The 20,749-nt window shown below is 53.5% G+C and overlaps 1 protein-coding gene and 1 long non-coding RNA gene across 3 annotated transcripts in view; both read left to right on the top strand.

The window, feature by feature from the left end:
- The window catches only part of G3BP2 (G3BP stress granule assembly factor 2), a 30,316-nt gene extending 25,610 nt beyond the window's left edge, over positions 1-4,706 (top strand). For both annotated transcript variants that reach the window (XM_064510401.1, XM_064510400.1), the window contains 3 exons: positions 577-705; positions 880-998; positions 1,796-4,706. In XM_064510401.1, coding sequence (XP_064366471.1) covers positions 577-705; positions 880-998; positions 1,796-2,068 — 521 coding nt within the window. In that variant the 3' untranslated portion in view covers positions 2,069-4,706. The remainder of the gene's footprint in view (positions 1-576; positions 706-879; positions 999-1,795) is intronic.
- A 9,743-nt stretch (positions 4,707-14,449) lies between these two features.
- LOC135328128 (uncharacterized) lies at positions 14,450-15,614 on the top strand. The gene is made up of 3 exons (XR_010388863.1): positions 14,450-14,682; positions 14,827-15,003; positions 15,115-15,614. It is a non-coding gene; the product is annotated as an uncharacterized LOC135328128 (long non-coding RNA).
- Positions 15,615-20,749: the final 5,135 nt, after the last annotated feature.

The following is a 20,749-nucleotide window of genomic DNA, read 5'->3' as shown; positions in this document are numbered from 1 at the left end:
TGTTGTTGTATTAACGAGTTAACTGAGAGGTGACTTAAATCCAGATTTTTTGAAAAGAGCATTATAATAGGTAGCAAGCTCCATTTCTGTATGATTTAGCAGGGACTGTAGTGGGATTTTCCCCTTTACCCCTTGAAAAAGTCTTCTGGCATTTTAAATGGAATTTTTAATAGTGTTTTGTTTTTATTTGTTGTATAAACTTACTGGTTTAATTATCAGAAGATACAATAGGATCCTCTCACACAAGCTTACCCAGTATGCCAGATGTATTAGCTAACAGGGATTGATTTAACCTAGCCAGGAAAACTAGATGAAAAGAAAACATATACTTCGTGTTACTATTACAGAGAATTAGTAATGGAGAGGTGCTCAAAGGTGGCAAAATTGCCAGAGCTACCCAGAGAGGAAGATGGTATCCTCCCTCCCCTGTTGGCCACGGTAAACAGAAGCTCAAGACCTGAGAGCCCAGAAGGCTTCGAGCGAACGTGCTCGATGCTGTTCATAGATGTGTTTGTCCAAGTCTACACACAAGTTCTAATCTCAATGGCTCTACCTTCTTTTTTCTGTTGACGGCAGGGAGAGGGGACATGGAGCAGAACGAGTCGGATAATCGTCGAATAATTCGCTATCCAGACAGCCATCAGCTCTTTGTTGGGAACTTGCCACACGATATCGATGAGAGTGAACTGAAGGAGTTCTTCATGAGTAAGTATTAATTTCAGCTGCAGAGACTAAGAAGAACGGAAGCATTTTCTGTAGGACTACATGGGGGAGCTTTGCATGTTGTAACATGACAGGTGCTTTCTGGGAAGAAATGGAGAAGTCGGGGAACTCTCACTGTAGGTTTTAATAACTTGGCTCCTTGCTTGTGCTTTCCAGGCTTTGGAAATGTGGTAGAACTTCGCATAAATACTAAAGGAGTGGGAGGAAAACTGCCTAACTTCGGTTTTGTGGTATTTGATGACTCTGAGCCAGTCCAGAGAATTTTAGTTGCAAAAGTAAGTATGAGCATTGAGTAGCTATCAAAGGATGGAGAGAACGCCCTTAAAGCCAAACAGCACGGGCTATCCTAGTTCCTGTCGCTGTTGTTTCTGGCATTCATTCTTCTCCTGCTCTCTTGCCATAAACAGCAGATCTAAGAAAAACATGGTTTTGGCACACTTGGTCTGTCAGGAGGGTTTTGTGGCTTACATCAGCTGTGCCAAGGTTCCTCAAACAGTGACATACTGACTCCAGGTTTTGTACTTCTGCACGCACACGTCGTGCGGAGCTGAACCCTTCCTGTTACAGATCCTTGTAAGCTGGAAACTCGGTACCTAAGCTTTTGAAGGGCATCACATAGATGACTAAATTGTGTGTCCTGGGGTTCAGAAAAGGAGCATGGTTATTGGCAGCTATGACCCGAGGAACCGGAGGGGGGGAAAGAACAATTTTCATTTGTAGTATATGGGAGTTAGGCCTAATGGAGCAATTCTTGAATTATTTTTCCAGCAGGCAGGGATTCTAGCCTTGACGTGAAAAGGCTAAAAGCAATCCTTGCCCTTATTTAAGAAAGACATTTTTAATCCTTGCCTGCCAGATGAATTGAAAAAAAGAGAACTCTGTTCCATTTTCTGTAGAAATCTAGGGCTGAAGTTGTGTGTCTCAGGGAACTGTTAACAGTTCGTGTTTCTCCTTCGCGTATAAGTAAAGGTAGGCAGAGGCATGTAGTGAATGCAATGTTTTCATATGCCTTGTGTAAATGGACTCTTTGAAACGATGACTAACATGTGCCTTGAAAACTTTTCCCTATAAGCCTATTATGTTCCGGGGTGAGGTGCGCTTGAACGTAGAAGAGAAAAAAACAAGAGCTGCTCGTGAAAGAGAGACCCGAGGTGGAGGCGATGACCGTAGGGATATTCGGCGCAATGATAGAGGCCCCGGGGGTCCCCGTGGAATAGTGGGTGGTGGCATGATGCGAGACCGTGATGGAAGAGGACCCCCTCCGCGAGGTGGCATGGCACAGAAACTTGGCTCTGGACGAGGAACCGGGCAAATGGAAGGCCGTTTCACGGGACAGCGTCGCTGAAATCTCCACTGCGGGCAGACAGTCTTGGCAGTGGTACATTGTCCATCGTGTTTGCATTCTTGTTAATTTTTTTTGGCTTTGGAATGTGACACAGCCCTTCTGATCATTTCTTTGATGTGAAAGCATCCTTTGGTTTCCAGTTTAAATTGAGGTGGACGTTCTTTCCCCAGTTTCACAACAGGAGTCACACTGTTAATTTATAAATGTAGACTTGGAGAATTGAGGACTGAGGAAAAAAAAAATGACCATTAAACTATCTGCAACAAAAGTGAACTAAAGGACATGCCCAATAGAATTGAGGTCCTTTCAGTCAAAAACCCTCTGCTGCACATTTTGTGCAAGTGTTGCGGTTTCTGCCTATTACTGTTGGAAACACAAATAGTGCAATTTGTGCAATTGGAGAAGCTTGCCTTTTCTTTCCTTTTTAGAACACTCGGCTCCAAACAAACTTGTGTTTACGCACTCATCAAAATGCACTAATGGGTACTCTGAACTCATTTATATTGACATCTGCAGGAGGCATCGGAGGAAAAAACCCTTCATCCTCTTACTCAGACAGAATAGCTTGTGAAATGATGCGGGCATCTGATCTGCTTGCTGTGACCAACACATGTACACACGCAAACCTTAATAAGACTACAAGTATATTCCAGAAGGAATCCATTTAGTTGTAAACTAAACCACCCAGAGTTTCAAAGTCCTGCTCCTGAATACTAAACAGAGTTTGATAGCTCACGTCAGATTTTTCTATCTGCCCCTCTTCAGTACAGGGATGGCTGCTCAACACACTCCTCCTTCCCCTTTCCCCTTCAATAAGCATTGTACAGTGAAAATTGTCTTGACTGTATTGGAGTTCTCTGGTAATGTAATAAGCATGATGGTGCCTTCTACGAACACATCATTCCAGTCTTGCTGGTGATTTTGTACAGTATAGTGTATGAATTACTGTGCTGCAAAGCCAATCTGCTGCAAAGCATTTAAAAGAAATCATTGAAAAATTGTATTAAAAAAAAATTGCAGTATCTTTAAATCAGTAAACATTGCTAAAATTATCATTCACCTTGCTCTTCAATTAACAAGTTCGTCTGTTTTTTTGCAGAGGGGGGGAAGGGAGGAAGAAGGCATCCAAGTAGTCTCCAGGTTGTCTCTTCTCTTTAATCTCTGTCAAAGTTAAAGGTAATGGAGTTGAAATCTCTCTTGGACGTTTCAGAAGTCAGTCAAGAATTGTGAACGGTTTTTGCCAGCTTGTAATCAGTAGAACTGAGCATCCTTTGCGAGGGTGAGCTTATCAAATGAGGATACTGCAATTTTCAGAGAACAAAAGAGCAGCTCTAAGTATTTGCATTTTCCAGTTGGCGCTTTTTTTTAAACTCTTACTCGTTTTGCACATAGTTCTCAGCTGGAGTTGACACCTTTGTGGCTCTGGACTTAAGGATAGAAAGAGACATCCTCTTCTTCGGTGTTACTTGTGGGTTTTGCAAGTGGAGAGGTCTGTTTCTGGATGACGTTCTGGAGCACATTCCCGTGAACTGCAGCTGCAGCAGACAGTCCAGCTCGGCTCGATGTCGGGGAGCGCAGCGAGCGCCCGGCTCTGGAGCGGCAGGAGTAAAAGAGGTGGGGGGGGGGGTGCGAGTCTGTGTGAAAGTGTGACCACTTAAAGCTGCTTCTAAGCATGGAAGACCTCAAAAAGAATAGCGATTTCAAGCAAAAGCAGAGAGGGCATAATAGCAATCTGCCTCTGGATTATGCAATCATTTGCTCTTTTCTCGTGAGCTGGAAGATTTTGCACATACTTGTTTCTGATGTGTTAGGCAAAGTGAAATAGCATCTGTTTTCTCCCAAACTCGAGGTCTTCTGTCTTTGATGGTAAGTCTTGCACTATTGTCATACACTTTTTTTCTGGGACACATTTCTTGTAGTTTCCATTTTCATACTTTAGTTTTTTGGTTCGACTCTTGCATTTTCAGCTGTTACTTGGAGATCTGTATTACTTGAACTGCTCACCACACAACAGAACTTAGGTTTGAAGCCTTCGGTCAAATTGCTGTCTTCAGTTAGCAGTTTGCCACCGGTGTGTTTTGTGTAGCTTGTTTTTCTTTTTTTTAGTGCTACGGTGTTTTGCTGCCGCCTATTTAATTGGTATGGCAAATGGCACTGGGAATAATCTCAGCAACAAAAATGGAGTATTAGAAGAGCTACTGAGCCATTCTGCTTTCTGGCTTGCTTCTTGTTCAAATGGCATGAGAAAACCTTGGGACGTCATCCAGAGAAGTTTACATGGTGATAGTTCACCTGCTGTACTGTGGACTCTTACATGTTCTTGACCCTCTTATAGTAAATGTACCTCTTAGGGCAAAGGAAGGGATTCACTGACCATTACTGTTAGTTGCTGATTTGTGGACGGTGGGAGTATTTTATCATGACGGTTCTATTTCAACAGACTTGGCTGACCATCTTGGCTTTAGTGGGTATAAAAGACAGTGGATTACCATCTTTATTGCTGTAACGTGTCAAGCATTATATGCTAGTAGATTCTAGTTTAATTGTTGCAGGTGGAAAGTATTTTTACTTTTAAGTTTCCATTCTGAATGTGTTTTGACTAAACATACCAATAAACTACTGATGTCTGCAGCATTTATCAATGTCCCTAATTCTCTTGAACGTAGGTTGGTGCAGAGCGCTATTTCACCCCTTACGATACAGAAAATGGATTTAAAAGAGAGCTTTTTCTGGCTCGTCAGACTACGGGAAACCGTACTAGCACAGCGTCACACGCTTGAGCTGAAGTGACTGCAGCAGAGTCGCTAAGCTCTGGTTCGCCGTGGTCGTGTAATCCCTCGTCTGGGATGCTCGCTTGGAAAGACGCAACCAGCGGGGAGGCCAGAAAGCCCCGCCAGTTCGGTCTGGTCTCGCGGTGGTTGGTGAGGGCTGCTGGCGCTTGTCCCGGTCTGGCTTGCTCCCGCTCCAGAGCGGAAACGCAGGAAAAGATAACGCGGTTCGTCCGTGTTGGACGTGGCCGGCAAAACGGTGCCCCCGTTGCGAGTCGACCCCCTTGATCGATGGCTCTTCTCGCCTCAGGGCGCGCGGCTCAGGGAGGACGCGGGCTCCTGGGCACCCAGCACGGCTGGCAGACCTGCGGGCTGCGGAGTCCGGCTTTGGGATGCTGGGATGAGAATGGGAGAAGCTTGAACTGAGTCTCTGAAGCCAGTTCAGTCCGCTGCGGGAACTGTGGTAGCTAAAGAGTTAAGTAATAACATGAAAAAACATATGTACAAACGCGTGTGTCAATGGTGCAAGTAAGCAGTGCCTTAAACCTGGAGTCCCTTGCTCTTGGCTGTGGTGTCACTTATGATGCTGAGGAACAGATTCTCATGCTGCAACACAACCCCTGGTTGTCCCCTTCCTGCCTTTGCTGGCTGTGCCAGTGCCACCGCTGGCCCAAAACGGTGGTAAAAGGATGATTCTTACAAAGCTTTTGGGGATGAACTGTGTCTGAAACATGGAGTCCACGTAGAGCTGCATCATTCCTGCAGAAGCGTCTGGCAATCGCTGGCTGCTGTATCTTGAAGTCCTGTGCCAAGGGCGTGTTTTGGCTGTAACATTTTCTGCTAACCGGGAGAACCAGAATTAATTTGGAAGCTCGTAGAAAGATGCACAGTTGCGCGAGCCGCAGTACTGGAGCTGACGAGCAGATCCCGCGTCAGAGCCCGGAGCTGGAGTCCCCGGAAACCCCTCCGCGGAGGAACGGCCTCAGCTGCTCCGAGGTGGGTTAGCGCCAGAGGACAGCACCGAAACACAGGCCCCGCGAGGCCCTCCTGAAGCGCTCAGCCCTCTGCGGGGCTTTATAAGGTAGGTACGTGGAGGCCTGCCAATTCAGGCTGCGCGGTTATCTGGGGCCGGGGAAGAGGAGAGAAGGCAAAGAAAACGGTATCTGGAGACTGGTAAAAACAAACAAGATCTGCCAGGACCAAGTTCTACTTGTAACGTTAAGTCTTGGATGCTTAAAATCTCAAGAGAGCACGTTGTGTCATTGCCTGAGCTGCGCTGGTTCAGAGCGATGTTAAAACTTTGTGAGCGGTGGTGAGTGAGGATCGGCCTGTACAGGTTTTCCTCTTTGTAAGGCTGAAATGGAACAGGGTAAAAATATCAGATGCACAACCGCCGGTGATAGCGTGTGTGCTTTTCACGGAGAAAAAAGCCCACAAAGTAATTTAAGGAAAAGCATCCCCGAGCAGGGTTGTGGGTACGCGTCTCGGGAGGAACCCGCAGGCAGCCGAGGGCCGTCCGAAAAGGAAAGGTGGATTTGTTTTAAATGATAGAAAAGGACACTGGGTCACCTGATAAACCCTGGGAAAGCTCCACTTGTCCATGGTTAAAGCTCGGCTTCCTGCAGAGGGAAGAAAAGCAGCTCCAGACTCGGGCGTACCTGCATCGCTTGGTCTTAAACCGAAGTGAAAGGTCTCAGCGGTGGTGCTTCTGGTACCAGCCCTCCGGTGCTTTTCGTGTCCTCTGACAGGTGGGAGCAGCATAAAACACAGCGCGTGTGCATAGATGAAAGTCGAGGACGGCTTTTGCAGGTGCTGACACGATGCTCTTGTTTGCCGCCCGTCTGAAGGCACAGTTTTGCCTGCAAACATCTCAGTGACCTGGACATCCTCAGGCGGCTCCAGAAGGGGTAAAGCACGCAGCTGAAAACCCGACGTGGGTACAAACCGGTGGGCCCGGCGCCCGGGACCCGTGCCCCTCTCGCTCGGGCACGCGGGACTGTGCTGCTGCAGCACACGTTTCCACCCGGGTCGGAGGCGCGCGGGTGTCTTCACCGGCTGCGTCAGAGGATGCTCTCCACCGAGTTCACCGGTGCTTGGTTGCACGGAGAGGCGCACGGCTGAGGCAGAGATGGAGAACGGAGAGCTCAGAGGAATCTGCGACGAGAAGGCGAAATCACGCAGTATCGCTAGGCATCGCCACAGCCACATTTGGAGGAGCTTCTTGAGGTGAAGGAGAAAAATGTCACCAGCAGAAGGGTGCTGGAAGCCTGCAGTGCCCTTGCAGGGACAGATCAGCTGCTCTGGGCGTTGGTGACGAGTAAAACAGCAGTGACGGAAGAGGATCAGCTCTGCGCGTGGAAGCAAGTCGCAGCATCGAGCAGCTACGGCGATGCCGCTCAGGGCCACGAAGTCGCCGTCCTGCTCGTGGTGGTGAAACGAAAATGAGGGCGGGCCTGGGGGAGCAGCGGTGAACGCAGACTGTGCAGGCGCTCCGGGCCGCGGTGCCGAACCATCTCACCGTCGGGGCACACAGAGAGCGTCGGAACTGCGCAAGCGCCCAGGGGCCGAACGGGCCCGAGCTCCGGGCTGCGGAGTAGCTCGCGGTGCGGCGGATCAAGGCCCAGTCTCCTCCCGGGCTCTGCTCCCCTCCACGAAGTCCATGAGTAAAGAGAGAAGAGGAGACTGCACCGGCCTCCCTGCACAGCTCCAACGCGGATGGGGGCTCGTGCGGAGCGGCGGGGGCAAAGGTAAGGCTGGACAGGGCTGAAGCGTGCGGTTCTGCGTGTGCACCAAGACGGGGTGAGAGCGGGGGCCGTGTTTGCCCTGGAAGGACCGAGCGCCTGATCTGGCCTTTGCCTGCCTCTCCCTTGCCGTCCGCCTCCGCGCAAAGAGGTGAAGCGATGCGCGGTGGGAGCAGCGGTGCGGCGGGGACGGGGGAAGCCGTGTTTTCTGAGCCGGGCTCTGAGCACTCGGGGCAGCAGCGGAGGGTTTCACAGCAGCTGCAAGAGATGTGACCAGGTCTGCCGGGCGCTGGGCACGACGAGAGGGCTGGGGGAAGGGGTGGGGGGGGAGGGCTGCAGTTGGGTGGTGGTGGGGAAACGGGGGGCCTGACCCTCTGCGGGCAGGGCCCTGGCTCGCAGCCCCCCCGGGGGAGCTGGGGTGGCCCGGGGAGCTGCGGGGGCGGGAGGGAGGCCACGCGGGGGCCGAGGGAAGGTCTCTGGCGGTGGAGGGGGAGCGTCGGCGCGTCCCGGGGGTCCCGCTGGGCTCACGGGCACCAACCGCAGCCGGGGCAGCATCCGCCTTCCCCAGGCTGCTGCCGGGCTCGGGCCGAGCCCCCGGGGCAGCTCTGCCCGGGGATATATACGGGTATCAGAGAGCCACAGAAGTTATTATTACAATTAAGAATAACATATAAAATAAAATTATAATAATAATTAGTATTATGGGAACTTACAGTACCTAGCAAATCCTGCATTTTTTTAGTATTTTCATTAGATCAGAAGAAGTCAGAAAGTGAAGACCTGGTGGATTCATGGCTCTGTCTGTATGTTGTGCACCATTTGATGTGTCCCGTGTCCTTACGGCAAGGCTTCAGGCTCTTCCTGAGAGACTCTGTCCTCCTCTCCGGATGCTCCGCTGAGCAGAACCAGCGCATCCCCTTCCCACAAGTGCTCTTTTCTTGTCTCGACTGGCAACGGGTGCTGCCAGACATGGAGAGAAATAGCTTCTTTAAAGATGTGTTAGGTAAAAGGTTTCGGAGATGACCTCTTTTTCAGACTTCATGCCTTTCACTGGGAGCTAAGCTTTTCACCTGCTCTTTGGAAAACCAGACGCCTAAGACTTGGAAACGCTTTGGCAAACATGGAGGAACACGGCTTAAAGCTGTGCTGTCATTTGGAGGGGGAAAATAAAATACGCGTGTTCCTCTTCATGCTGTGGCAGAGAAAGTGGAGCTGCTGAGATGATGTGATGGGTGGTCTTCCTCTTCAGTTTTATGCTCCTGCAAGGAAATACAAGGTACGCTGCAAGCGCGTACTCGCAGCATCCGCCAAAGGACAAAATCTTTTCCAGCAGCAGCCCCAAATCCCGGAGACTGAGGTGAGGATGGGTGTCAGCCACGAGCCAGAGCCGCGCTCCAAAGGGAAGGGGCTGCCTTCCACAGCCAGAGGACGAAAGAAAGAGAGAGAAAACAGTAGCGGAGCAGCTTGTCAAGGACAGAGTGGTTGCTTTCGTTGCTTCTAGTTTTCCCACCCCGAATAACTTTTTCTCCCAACAGACCGCAGCCAAAACGAGCAGCAGACACTAACCCAGGCAGTCCAGGAACGACGGGTCAGACGACAAGTGGATGCCGGTTCGTCCGCTGTGGAGAGGCGCAGAGAAGAGTCCCTGCCGCAGGTACCATGGCCCTAAATTGGACACTCCTCCTGCCCGCTCTCCGCACGTGCGGGCCGGGCGCCGGGGCCGGGAGCTGCTGCTCGGGCAAGAGCCGGGTCCTGCTCGCTGTGGCCGGTCCCTCGTGAGGGCCTTTGCCAGCGCAGGTGATGCCACGCGGGAGCAGCCGAGCAGGGAAGGCTCAGCCCGAGCCGCGGCGAGGAGCGCAGCCCCGATGGGGGGACGCCGGCGCGGGAGGGAGGCGGTGTCCGGCGAGTGCCCGTGCCCGGCTGCTGGCCGGGAAAAACCCCTTTTGCCTCGTGGCTCCTGGCCGCTGTCGCGTGCATGGGGTGGTCTGAGGGGGGTCGGCGCGCGGGTCCCGCTGGGCTCGGCGGTGCCAAACGCGGCCGGGGCGCCCGCCCGCCCGCCCGGGGCAGCGTCTGCCTTCCCCGAGGCTGCTGCCGGGCTCAGGCCGAGCCCCGCGGGGCAGCTCTGCCCGGGGAGGCTGCGGCAGGGCCGCGGTGTCTGTGCCGCAGCCCCAGCGCTGAGCGTGGGGGGCCGCGGGGCGCCCGGCGGGGTGGGCACGGCCGAGCCGGTGCCTGGGGGGGCTCGTGGTGGTGCTGGGCCTCTCCTGAAACGCCCTGCACTTCCTTTTTTTGGTTGTTTCTCCTTTCCCCTTTTTTTGGTTGTTTCTCCTTTCCCCTTTTGTTGTTGTTTCTCCTTTCCCTTTTTTTTGTTTTTTCTCCTTTCCCTTTTTCTTCTTTTTCCTTTCCCTTTTTTTGTTCTTTTTCCTTTCCCTTTTTTGTTCTTTTTCCTTTCCCTATTTTCTTTTTCCTTTCCCTTTTTTCTTTTTCCTTTCCCTTTTTTCTTTTTCCTTTCCCTTTTTTTTGTTCTTTTTCCTTCCTTTTTTTCCTTCCCTTTTTTTGGTTGTTTTTCCTTTCCCTTTTTTTGGTTGTTTCTCCTTTCCCTTTTTTTGGTTGTTTCTCCTTTCCCTTTTTTTGGTTGTTTCTCCTTTCCCTTTTTTTTTGTTGTTTCTCCTTTCCCTTTTTTTTGTTGTTTCTCCTTCCCTTTTGTTGTTTCTCCTTTCCCTTTTTTTTGTTGTTTCTCCTTTCCCTTTTTTTTGTTCTTTTTCCTTCCCTTTTTTGTTCTTTTTCCTTTCCTTTTTTGTTGTTTCTCCTTTCCCTTTTTTTTGTTGTTTCTCCTTTCCCTTTTTTTTGTTGTTTCTCCTTTCCCTTTTTTTTGTTCTTTTTCCTTTCCTTCTTTTGTTCTTTCTCCTTACCTTTTTTTGTTCTTTCTCCTTTCCTTTTTGATCTTTTTCCTTTCCCTTTTTTTGTTCTTTTTCCTTTCCTTTCCTTTTTTGTTGTTTTCCTTTCCCTTTTTTTTGTTGTTTCTCCTTTCCCTTTTTTTTTGTTGTTTCTCCTTTCCCCTTTTTTTGTTGTTTCTCCTTTCCCTTTTTTTCTTCTTTTTCCTTTCCCTTTTTTCTTCTTTTTCCTTTCCCTTTTTTTGTTGTTTTTCCTTTCCTTTTTTGTTGTTTTTCCTTTCCTTTTTTGTTGTGTCTCCTTTCCCTTTTTTTTGTTGTGTCTCATTTCCCTTTTTTTTGTTGTTTCTCCTTTCCCTTTTTTTTTGTTTCTCCTTTCCCTTTTTTTTGTTGTTTCTCCTTTCCCTTTTTTTTGTTGTTTCTCCTTTCCCTTTTTTTTGTTGTTTCTCCTTTCCCTTTTTTCTTCTTTTTCCTTTCCCTTTTTTTGTTCTTTTTCCTTTCCCTTTTTTTGTTGTTTCTCCTTTCCTTTGTTGTTTTTCCTTTCCTTTTTTGTTGTTTTTCCTTTCCTTTTTTGTTGTTTCTCCTTTCCCTTTTTTGTTGTTTCTCCTTTCCCTTTTTTTGTTTTTTTTTCCTTTCCCTTTTTCTTCTTTTTCCTTCCCTTTTTTTGTTCTTTTTCCTTTCCTTTTTTGTTGTTTCTCCTTTCCCCTTTTTTTGTTGTTTCTCCTTTCCCCTTTTTTTGTTGTTTCTCCTTTCCCTTTTTTCTTCTTTTTCCTTTCCCTTTTTTTGTTCTTTTTCCTTTCCCTTTTTTTGTTGTTTCTCCTTTCCTTTGTTGTTTTTCCTTTCCTTTTTTGTTGTTTTTCCTTCCCTTTTTTGTTGTTTTTCCTTCCTTTTTTTGTTGTTTCTCCTTTCCCTTTTTTTGTTCTTTTTTCCTTTCCTTTTTTTGGTGTTTCTCCTTTCGCCTTTTTTTGGTGTTTCTCCTTTCGCCTTTTTTTGGTGTTTCTCCTTTCCCCTTTTTTTGGTGTTTCTCCTTTCCCCTTTTTTTTGTTGTTTCTCCTTTCCCCTTTTTTTGTTGTTTCTCCTTTCCCCTTTTTTTTGTTGTTTCTCCTTTCCCTTTTTGTGTTCTTTTTCCTTTCCCTATTTTCTCTTTCCTTCCCTTTTTTTGTTCTTTTTCCTTTCCTTTTTTGTTGTTTCTCCTTTCCCCTTTTTTTGTTGTTTCTCCTTTCCCCTTTTTTTGTTGTTTCTCCTTTCCTTTTTTTGTTCTTTTTCCTTTCCTTTTTTTGTTGTTTTTCCTTTCCTTTTTTGTTGTTTCTCCTTTCCCTTTTTTTGTTGTTTCTCCTTTCCCTTTTTTTGTTCTTTTTCCTTTCCTTTTTTTGTTCTTTTTCCTTTCCTTTTTTTGTTCTTTTTCCTTTCCTTTTTTTTGTTCTTTTTCCTTTCCTTTTTTTGTTCTTTTTCCTTTCCTTTTTTTGTTCTTTTTCCTTTCCTTTTTTTGTTCTTTCTCCTTTCCTTTTTTGTTGTTTCTCCTTTCCCTTTTTTGTTCTTTCTCCTTTCCCTTTTTTGTTCTTTTTCCTTCCCTTTTTTGTTGTTTTTCCTTTCCTTTTTTGTTGTTTTTCCTTTCCTTTTTTGTTGTTTTCCTTTCCCTTTTTTTTGTTGTTTCTCCATTCCCTTTTTTTTGTTGTTTCTCCTTTCCCTTTTTTTTGTTGTTTCTCCTTTCCCTTTTTTTTGTTGTTTCTCCTTCCCTTTTGTTGTTTCTCCTTTCCCTTTTTTTTGTTTTTTCTCCTTTCCCTTTTTTTTGTTCTTTTTCCTTCCCTTTTTTTGTTCTTTTTCCTTTCCTTTTTTGTTGTTTCTCCTTTCCCTTTTTTTTGTTGTTTCTCCTTTCCCTTTTTTTTGTTCTTTTTCCTTTCCCTTTTTTTTGTTCTTTTTCCTTTCCTTCTTTTGTTCTTTCTCCTTACCTTTTTTTGTTCTTTCTCATTTCCTTTTTGATCTTTTTCCTTTCCCTTTTTTTATTCTTTTTCCTTCCCTTTTTTGTTCTTTTTCCTTTCCTTTTTTGGTTGTTTCTCCTTTCCCTTTTTTTGGTTGTTTCTCCTTTCCCTTTTTTTTTTGTTGTTTCTCCTTTCCCCTTTTTTTTTGTTGTTTCTCCTTTCCCTTTTTTTGTTGTTTCTCCTTTCCCTTTTTTTGGTTGTTTCTCCTTTCTCCTTTTTTTGCTGTTTCTCCTTTCCCCCTTTTTTTTGCTGTTTCTCCTTTCCCTTATTTTTGCTGTTTCTCCTTTCCCCTTCTTTTTGCTGTTTCTCCTTTCCCCTTTTTTTTGCTGTTTCTCCTTTCCCTTTTTTTTGTTGTTTCTCCTTTCCCCTTTTGTTGTTGTTTCTCCTTTCCCCTTTTTTTTGTTGTTTTTCCTTTCCTTTTTTGTTTTTCCTTTCCTTTTTTGTTGTTTCTCCTTTCCTTTTTTTTGTTCTTTCTCCTTTCCCTTTTTTTGTTCTTTTTCCTTTCCCTTTTTTGTTCTTTTTCCTTCCCTTTTTTGTTGTTTTTCCTTTCCTTTTTTATTGTTTTCATTTCCCTTTTTTTTGTTGTTTCTCCTTTCCCCTTTTTTTTGTTGTTTCTCCTTCCCTTTTTTTTGTTGTTTCTCCTTTCCCTTTTTTTGTTCTTTTTCCTTTCCCTATTTTGTTCTTTTTCCTTCCCTTTTTTTTTCCTTTCCTTTTTTGTTGTTTTTCCTTTCCTTTTTTGTTGTTTTCCTTTCCCTTTTTTTTGTTGTTTCTCCTTTCCCTTTTTTTTGTTGTTTCTTTCCCTTTTTTTTGTTGTTTCTCCTTTCCCTTTTTTTGTTCTTTTTCCTTTCCCTTTTTTTGTTCTTTTTCCTTTCCCTATTTTCTTTTTCCTTTCCCTTTTTTTCTTTTTCCTTTCCCTTTTTTGTTCTTTTTCCTTCCTTTTTTTTGTTCTTTTTCCTTCCTTTTTTCCTTCCCTTTTTTGTTGTTTTTCTTTCCCTTTTTTGTTGTTTTTCCTTCCCTTTTTTGTTGTTTTTCCTTTCCCTTTTTTTGTTGTTTCTCCTTTCCCCTTTTTTTTTGTTGTTTCTCCTTTCCCTTTTTTTGTTGTTTCTCCTTTCCCTTTTTTTGGTTGTTTCTCCTTTCTCCTTTTTTTGCTGTTTCTCCTTTCCCCTTTTTTTTGCTGTTTCTCCTTTCCCCTTTTTTTTTGCTGTTTCTCCTTTCCCCTTTTTTTTGCTGTTTCTCCTTTCCCTTTTTTTGCTGTTTCTCCTTTCCCTTTTTTTGCTGTTTCTCCTTTCCCCTTTTGTTGTTGTTTCTCCTTTCCCCTTTTTTTTGTTGTTTCTCCTTTCCTTTTTTGTTTTTCCTTTCCTTTTTTGTTGTTTCTCCTTTCCCTTTTTTTGTTCTTTTTCCTTTCCCTTTTTTGTTCTTTTTCCTTTCCCTTTTTTGTTGTTTTTCCTTTCCTTTTTTATTGTTTTCCTTTCCCTTTTTTTTGTTGTTTCTCCTTTCCCCTTTTTTTTTGTTGTTTCTCCTTTCCCTTTTTTTTGTTGTTTCTCCTTTCCCTTTTTTTGTTCTTTTTCCTTTCCCTTTTTTTCTTTTTCCTTTCCCTTTTTTTCTTTTTCCTTTCCCTTTTTTGTTCTTTTTCCTTCCCTTTTTTTGTTCTTTTTCCTTCCTTTTTGCCTTCCCTTTTTTGTTGTTTCTCCTTTCCCCTTTTTTTTTGTTGTTTCTCCTTTCCCTTTTTTTGGTTGTTTCTCCTTTCCCTTTTTTTGGTTGTTTCTCCTTTCCCCTTTTTTTTTGCTGTTTCTCCTTTCCCCTTTTTTTTGCTGTTTCTCCTTTCCCCTTTTTTTTGCTGTTTCTCCTTTCCCTTTTTTTTGTTGTTTCTCCTTTCCCCTTTTTTTTGCTGTTTCTCCTTTCCCTTTTTTTTGTTGTTTCTACTTTCCCTTTTTTTGCTGTTTCTCCTTTCCCCTTTTTTTTGCTGTTTTTCCTTTCCCCTTTTTTGTTTTGCTTTTCCAGGGACAGAGGAGCCCCAGCAGTGCTGTCTGGGACGGCCAGTGCAAATGCCGCAGCTTCACCCCAGCACTCCACTCGCCTCCCTCCTGCCCCGCGCGTGGCCCCACTCCTGGCTGGGGACGACCTGCCTGCGCCCGCCTGGCTCCGGGAAACCCTGCTGGGAGCACCGCGCGGGCTCCTTGCAGCGCTGGCTCCCAACAGCTCAGCTCCAGCTCCAGCGGTGCCCCGACCTGCGCCCGGGTGAGGCTGCGCTGGGGAATGGCCCCGTTGTGGGGCCTGCGGTGGCTTGTGGTGGTGCTGGGCCTCTCCTGAAACACCCTTCATTTCTTTGGTTTTTTTTTTGTTTAATTTTGTTCTCTTTTTATTTTCTTTTGACATTTCCAGGGACAGAGGAGCCCCAGCAGGGCTGCCTGGGACGGCCAGTGCCAACGCCCCCACGTCGCCCCAGCGCCGGCTCTGGGACGCTGCCGCCTGCGCGCAGAGCCTGGGACAGCGTGTCCGGCAGCAGGGGCTGCGTCCCGGCCCCTCTCACCCCCGCGGGCACCTCGGAGGCGCTTCCTGGTGAGCCGGGGGACGTTTTCCCCCGGTGCCTTCTCCCTGAGGAGCCTGGGGGGTTGTGTCCCTGGTGAGTAACAGCTCCAGCCTCGCTGCCTGTCTCTGTGTCCTGGCCAGGGGCTGCCGACACCGCGCGACGGCCTCGCGCCTCCTTTCTGCGCTCCGCAGCGAAGCCGGGAGCACCACGAGGTTTGTTTCCTCCCGGACAGGAGCCGCCCGGCTCCCTGCTCGCAGCAGGACGATGCCTCCGCTCGCCTCCCTCCCGCCCTGCGCGGGGCCCCGCTCCTGGCTGGGGACGACCTGCCTGCGCCCGCCTGGCTCTGGGCCTCCTTGGGAGCCTGCTGGGAGCACAGCGGGGGCTCCTCGCAGCTCAGCTCCGGCTCCTTAGGGCTCGGCCTCATGACAGCAGTGGTGGTGACTGACAAGGTCGTAAATCAATCACTGTCACAGCTTGCATATTAATATCATGGTTTAATAGTGCACATTATATATAATATTATACAAGTATAATAAACTCAATATGTATGCAATATTATTTACAGTATACATACGTACTATTCATACTGAATAAATATTCCAAGTCTTGTACAAATGGGGAATAAACAGGGGAACTGGAAGACGGTGTCTGCTCGTGTTTCCTCCCCAAAAAGTGCCTTTCGCTCCAGAGACTATCTCAGACGCGAGGTTCGGCCTGGTGCATGCCAGCCTCCCTGCTGCCGGGGCGCTCGCGGACGGACCCCCACCTCCGGTGAGGGTCCACGCGCCCTGCCCCCACCCCTGCCTCCCCCCACCCCACAAGGGCCCCCTCAGCTTCTGTTTGGGGGCTGGAAACAGCCGAACTCTCCTCTGTTTCCGAGTCCCCAAAACGCAGCACTTAGTCTCTGTTTTCAGCCACAGGAACAGCCCCGTGAGCCTCCACTTGTGCCCCCAAACGCAGGACTTGGCCCAGCTTTCTGACCCCAAACCCAGGGCTCATGGGCCTGGGCTTGTGCTTGAAAACAGGGACTAAGATGCCCTTTGTGCCCCCAAAACGCAGCACTTAGCTGCTGCTTTCAGCCCCATGAGCCTCCACCCGTGGCCCCCAAATGCAGGACTTGGCCTTGCTTTTGGTCCCCGAAAGCCAGGGCTCATCCACTTGTGCTTGTGCTTGAAAACAGGGACTAACCTGGTCTTTGTGGCCCCAAAACGCAGCACTTGGCTGCTGCTTTCAGCCCCGTGAGCCTCCACTGGGGGCCCCCACACCCAGGACTTGGCCTGGCTTCTCAGCCCCAAACCCAGGGCTCATCCACCTGTTCCTGTGCTTGACCACGGGACCAACCTGCCCTCTGCGGCCCCCGATCGCAGCACCTGGCCGCTGCTGGGAGCCCCGGGGCAGCCGACCTCGCCTGTGCTTCCCAGGCCCAGAAACGCACGACCCGAGTCTCCGTTTCTGGACCCCAAAACACCCGACCTGGTCTCCGCTCCCAGCACCCGGCTCCGCCGCCGCTCGAGGCCCCAGGACCCGGGTGGCGCCCCGGGAACCGCCTGCACCCCAACCCCCCCCCCCCCCCCCGGAGCCCGTTGCTGCCCCAGCGCCACCCGCCCGCCCCACCCCCCCGCCCCGCGGCCGGGCTCCAGCCCCGCTCCGGCGCTCGCAGACGCGGCCCGCGGCCTCCTGCTCCCGGGCTCCCCGCGGCGCGGGGCCCCTCGGCCGCCGCGAGCACCGGACCTCGCCCCCTCCCGCGGCGCCGCGCTCGGCCCCGCCGCCACCGAGCCCCGACGCCGGGACGAGCCCGCGCGTTCAGCCCCGGCAGCGGCCCGTGCGCGGGGCCCGGGGCGGCGGCAGCGGGGCCGGGCCGCGCTGGGGACCTGGGCCGGGACAGCGCTGCGGGGAGGGACCGGGCCGGGGCCGGTGGGGGGGGCGCCGGGCTCCAGTCCTCCGGCCTCCGCTCCCCGGCCCGGCTCCGGCGCCCCCCGCCCGGCCCGGTCCAGCCCCGCGGCCGAGCCCCCCCCGCTCCTCACCTGCCGCCGCCCTCCCGGCCCCCAGCGCCCGGGCCGCCGCCGAGCCACGGAGCAAAAGCGGGAGGCGCCGCCCCGCAGCCGCCACACACCGCACTGAGCTCCCGCCCGCGGCGGCCCGCGCACGCGCCCTGGCGCCGGCCCCGCCCCGGAACCCCGCCCCCCCCGCCCCACTTCCGGTCACGCCCCGCTTCCGGCCCCGCCCCGCTTCCGGCCCCGCCCCCGCCGCCCCGCGTGTCACGGTCGCGCCGTCCTCGGCGGCGCCTTCCCGCGCTCGGCGCCCTCCCAGCAGCGCGGGGCGACCGGCGGCTCCCGGCTGCCCGTGCCCGGCCCCGGCGCTGCCCGCCCCCCCCCGCGACCGCGCCCGCGATCCCGCCCCGCCCGGCGGCGCAGCGGCTCCGCGCCGCCCGCAGCAGCCGTGGCGTCCCCGGGGGCGCCCGGGGAGCGGCGCTGGCCGCGCCCGGAGCCGGCTGGGAGCGTCTGGGGGGGGCGCGGGCGCGGGCGCGTCCCGGGCGGGTCGCTCCGTGTCTGCCGCACATGGGCGGCGGCCCGGGGCTCCGCGGCGGCTCTGTCCCGAGCGCAGCGGGGCCGGTCGCGCCCCTGCGCCCGGCCCGGCCCTTCCCGGCGCGGCACCTCGGGGCCGCGGGCGCCGTTTCTGTGCGGCGCCGGAGCCGCTTCTGGGCGACAAACGCCCCCCGCGGGGACCTGTCGCACCGGGGGCCCCGCGCCGGGGTGACCCCGCCCGCGGCCGCCGGGCGAGCGGCGCTGAGGGGCGGAACCGGGCGGGGCGGAAGCGGAACTGGAGCCGGGAACCGGAGGCGCCGGGCCGGGCAGCGGCGGCAGCGGGAGCAGCAGCAGGTACCGGTACCGGCGGGGAGCGGGGTTCCATTGAGGGGGGGAGACCGGGGCACCTGCTCTGCCGGGGGCGCCGGGAGAACCGGGGCGGCCCGGGTCTGTCCGCGGGGCAGAGGGAGCCGGAGCCCAGCCCGGCCCGCGGCGGGGCCCGGAGGAGCGGGCGAGGCGGCGGCGGCGGGGCCGGGCCTGGGCGCTGCCCGCGGCAGAGGGGTCTCCGCGCTGCCCCCGGGCCGGGCCGGGGCTGCCCGGGGGGCTGGGTCGGGCCCCGGCGCTGCCGGACGGGCCTGGCCGGGGCTGGAGGGGCCCCGGGCGGCGCGGGGGGCTGCGAGGGCTCCCCGGGCGCCTCTTCCCTCCCTCCCGCCGGAGCCGGAGCCGCCGGGACGGACCGAGCCGCACGGAGCCAGAGCCGCCGGTGCCGCTGGGGCCGGAGCCACCGGGTGCTGCCTGGCGCCGCGGGCCGGGGCCGCTCGGGCGCGGGGCCCCGCGGGAGCGACGCGGCCGGGAACCAGCCGCTGTCCCCGGGCGGAGGGTGTCCCCGGGCCCCCCCGGGACAGGGACGCGGTGGTGAGCGACGAGCCTGCGCAGGCGGCACCCGCACTGCCGGTAACCGGTTCCTCCCGACGCCGCGGGTACCGGCTGATGGACTGACCTTGGGCAGGGCCCTAAACCAGCCGCTGCCCCAGCCCGGAGGCGGAGGGCAGCTGCCCCGGTGTGCAGCGCTGCGGCTGCGGCTGAGGGCTGCGGGGTCCCTGGGGACTAATTACCCCGGGGGGGGGGGGATTCAGGGAAGGCTGAGACAGGAGCTCAGGGACCTGCCCTCAGGGGTGACCAGTGACTTACAGGTGTGGACTCCATGGCCACTGATGGGTTACGGAACATGGCTCCGGGGATTGTAAGGGATGCGGTTACTGAGTACTGAACGTGTGGGGTGAATGCTGACTAACGGGGTCATATATGTCAGCTCACTGTGCACTGCGTGAACTAACTGAGCGTTTGGCTCGGGGATACTGCATGGACATTGACTCCCGGGTCAGTATGGATGCAGTTCCCACAAGCTGACTGCTTGGCTGGTGGTGAAAGGGCGGGGTGAACACTGAATAAAGGCTGGACTGGGAAGACGGTGTCTCAGTTAGTTTATTAACAGTGTACATACTCCATGCACACACTGAATAAAGAGTCCAAGTCTTGTACAAAAGGGGAATAAACAGGGGAACTGGAAGACGGTGTCTGCTCGTGTTTCCTCCCCAAAAAGCGCTTTCGCTCCAGAGACTATCTCAGACGCGAGGTTCGGCCTGGTGCATGCCAGCCTCCCTGCTGCCGGGGCACCCGCGCGTGGACCCCCACCTCCGGTGAGGGTCCGCAGGCCCTGCCCACCCCCCTCCCACCACCCAGCCCAACCACCCTCCCACCCCTCTCACCCTCCCACCCCCACAAACAGGCCCCCTTGGCCTCTGGTTCTGGGGCTGAAAACAGATGGCTGAGTCTCTGCTTTCAAGTTCCAAAAACGCAGGACTTAGCCTCTAGTTTTGAGACCCGAAACAGCCCACCCGACCAGTTTTCAAGCCCCAAAAACACAGGACTTAGTCTTCATTTTTGAGCTCAAAACCCCCAGACCAGGGCCTCTGTCTCCAAGCCCCCAGCACCTGCTTTCTGAGGCCCAGAAACACAGGACTGAGAAAGGGAAGCTAAACCCTGCCTTCTTGCAGCTCAACCACAGGTCTGGGGGCTGTTTAGGGGCTCAGAAATGGACTCTGAGCCCCAACAGCAGCCCCCTGGACCCATCCTTGAGCCCCAAAACCACAGGACTTGGCTTCCCTTTCCAAGCCCCACACCTGACCCCCATCCTGCTTCTCCAGCCCCAAAACAGCCCCCTGAACCTGTTCTCCAGCACCAAAGCCCAGGACTAAGCCCCCCCTTTCTGAGCTGAGACCAGCCCCAGCAGCCTGGGTTGAGCCCCAGACCCGCAGGACCAGCCTCCATTTCGGAGCCCCCAAAGGAGCCCCCGGGGCCTGTCTGGGAGCACCAGACACGCAGGACTCAGCCTCCACCCCCCAGCGCTGCGGTTCTGGTGCTCCCAGACAGGCCCCGGGGGCTCCTTTGGGGGCTCTGAAGTGGAGGCTGAGCCCCCCAAACCCCCCTTCGCCCCCCCCAGCTCCCAGCCCTGCACCACCCCCGTTTCCAGCCCCGCAGCAGCGCCCCGAGCCCCTTTCGCAGCCCCCAGGCACCAGCCCTCCCCTCCCGGCCCCAGCGGGGGTTGGGGGGGGGGGGGGGAGATGAGCCCCCCGGCCCCGCGCGGGTCGGGCCGTGCCGGGCACCCGGGCCGGGGGGACCCTCCGCTCCCCGCAGGCAGGGCCCAGCCCCGCGGCGCTGGGCAGCCCGGGCCGGGCGGGCGCTGGGCTCCGGCCCCTCGGGCTTCACTGCCCCGCGCCGGCCCCCACCGGCCCCGCAGCCCGAACCCGGCCGAGCGCGGCTGCTCCCCCCCCCCACCGCGGGGCCCGGGCAGAGCCCCCCGCCCCGCCCACGGCCCCGGCCGGGCCCGCACCGCTTACCTGGGGCGAGCGGGAGCCCCGCGCCGGGGAGGGGGCGGCCCGGGGGCCCCGGACACCGAGCGCTGCTGCCCGCCCTCCCGCGGCCCTGGGGGCCGGAGCGGCCGCGCATGCGCCGGGAAGGGGCCGCCCGGCTCCGCCCCGCCCCTGGCCCCGCCCACAGCTCCGTCCCGCCCCGGATCTCCCCCACCCACTGCTCTGGCCCCGCCCCTCTCGTGGCTCCACCCATCTCGCGGTTCTGCCCCGCCCCCAGCACTGGCACCGCCCACTTCGCGGTTCTGCTCCGCCCCCGGTCTGGCCCCGCCCCGCCCTTCAGCCCCGCCCCAGCCGCGGCTCTGGCCCCGCCCCCGGCC

The sequence above is a fragment of the Dromaius novaehollandiae genome, chromosome 4 (assembly GCF_036370855.1).
Source record: "Dromaius novaehollandiae isolate bDroNov1 chromosome 4, bDroNov1.hap1, whole genome shotgun sequence".
Taxonomy (NCBI): Eukaryota; Metazoa; Chordata; class Aves; order Casuariiformes; family Dromaiidae; genus Dromaius; species Dromaius novaehollandiae.
Note: the sequence above shows the minus strand (reverse complement) of the source record. Positions and strands in the feature narration are given on the sequence as shown.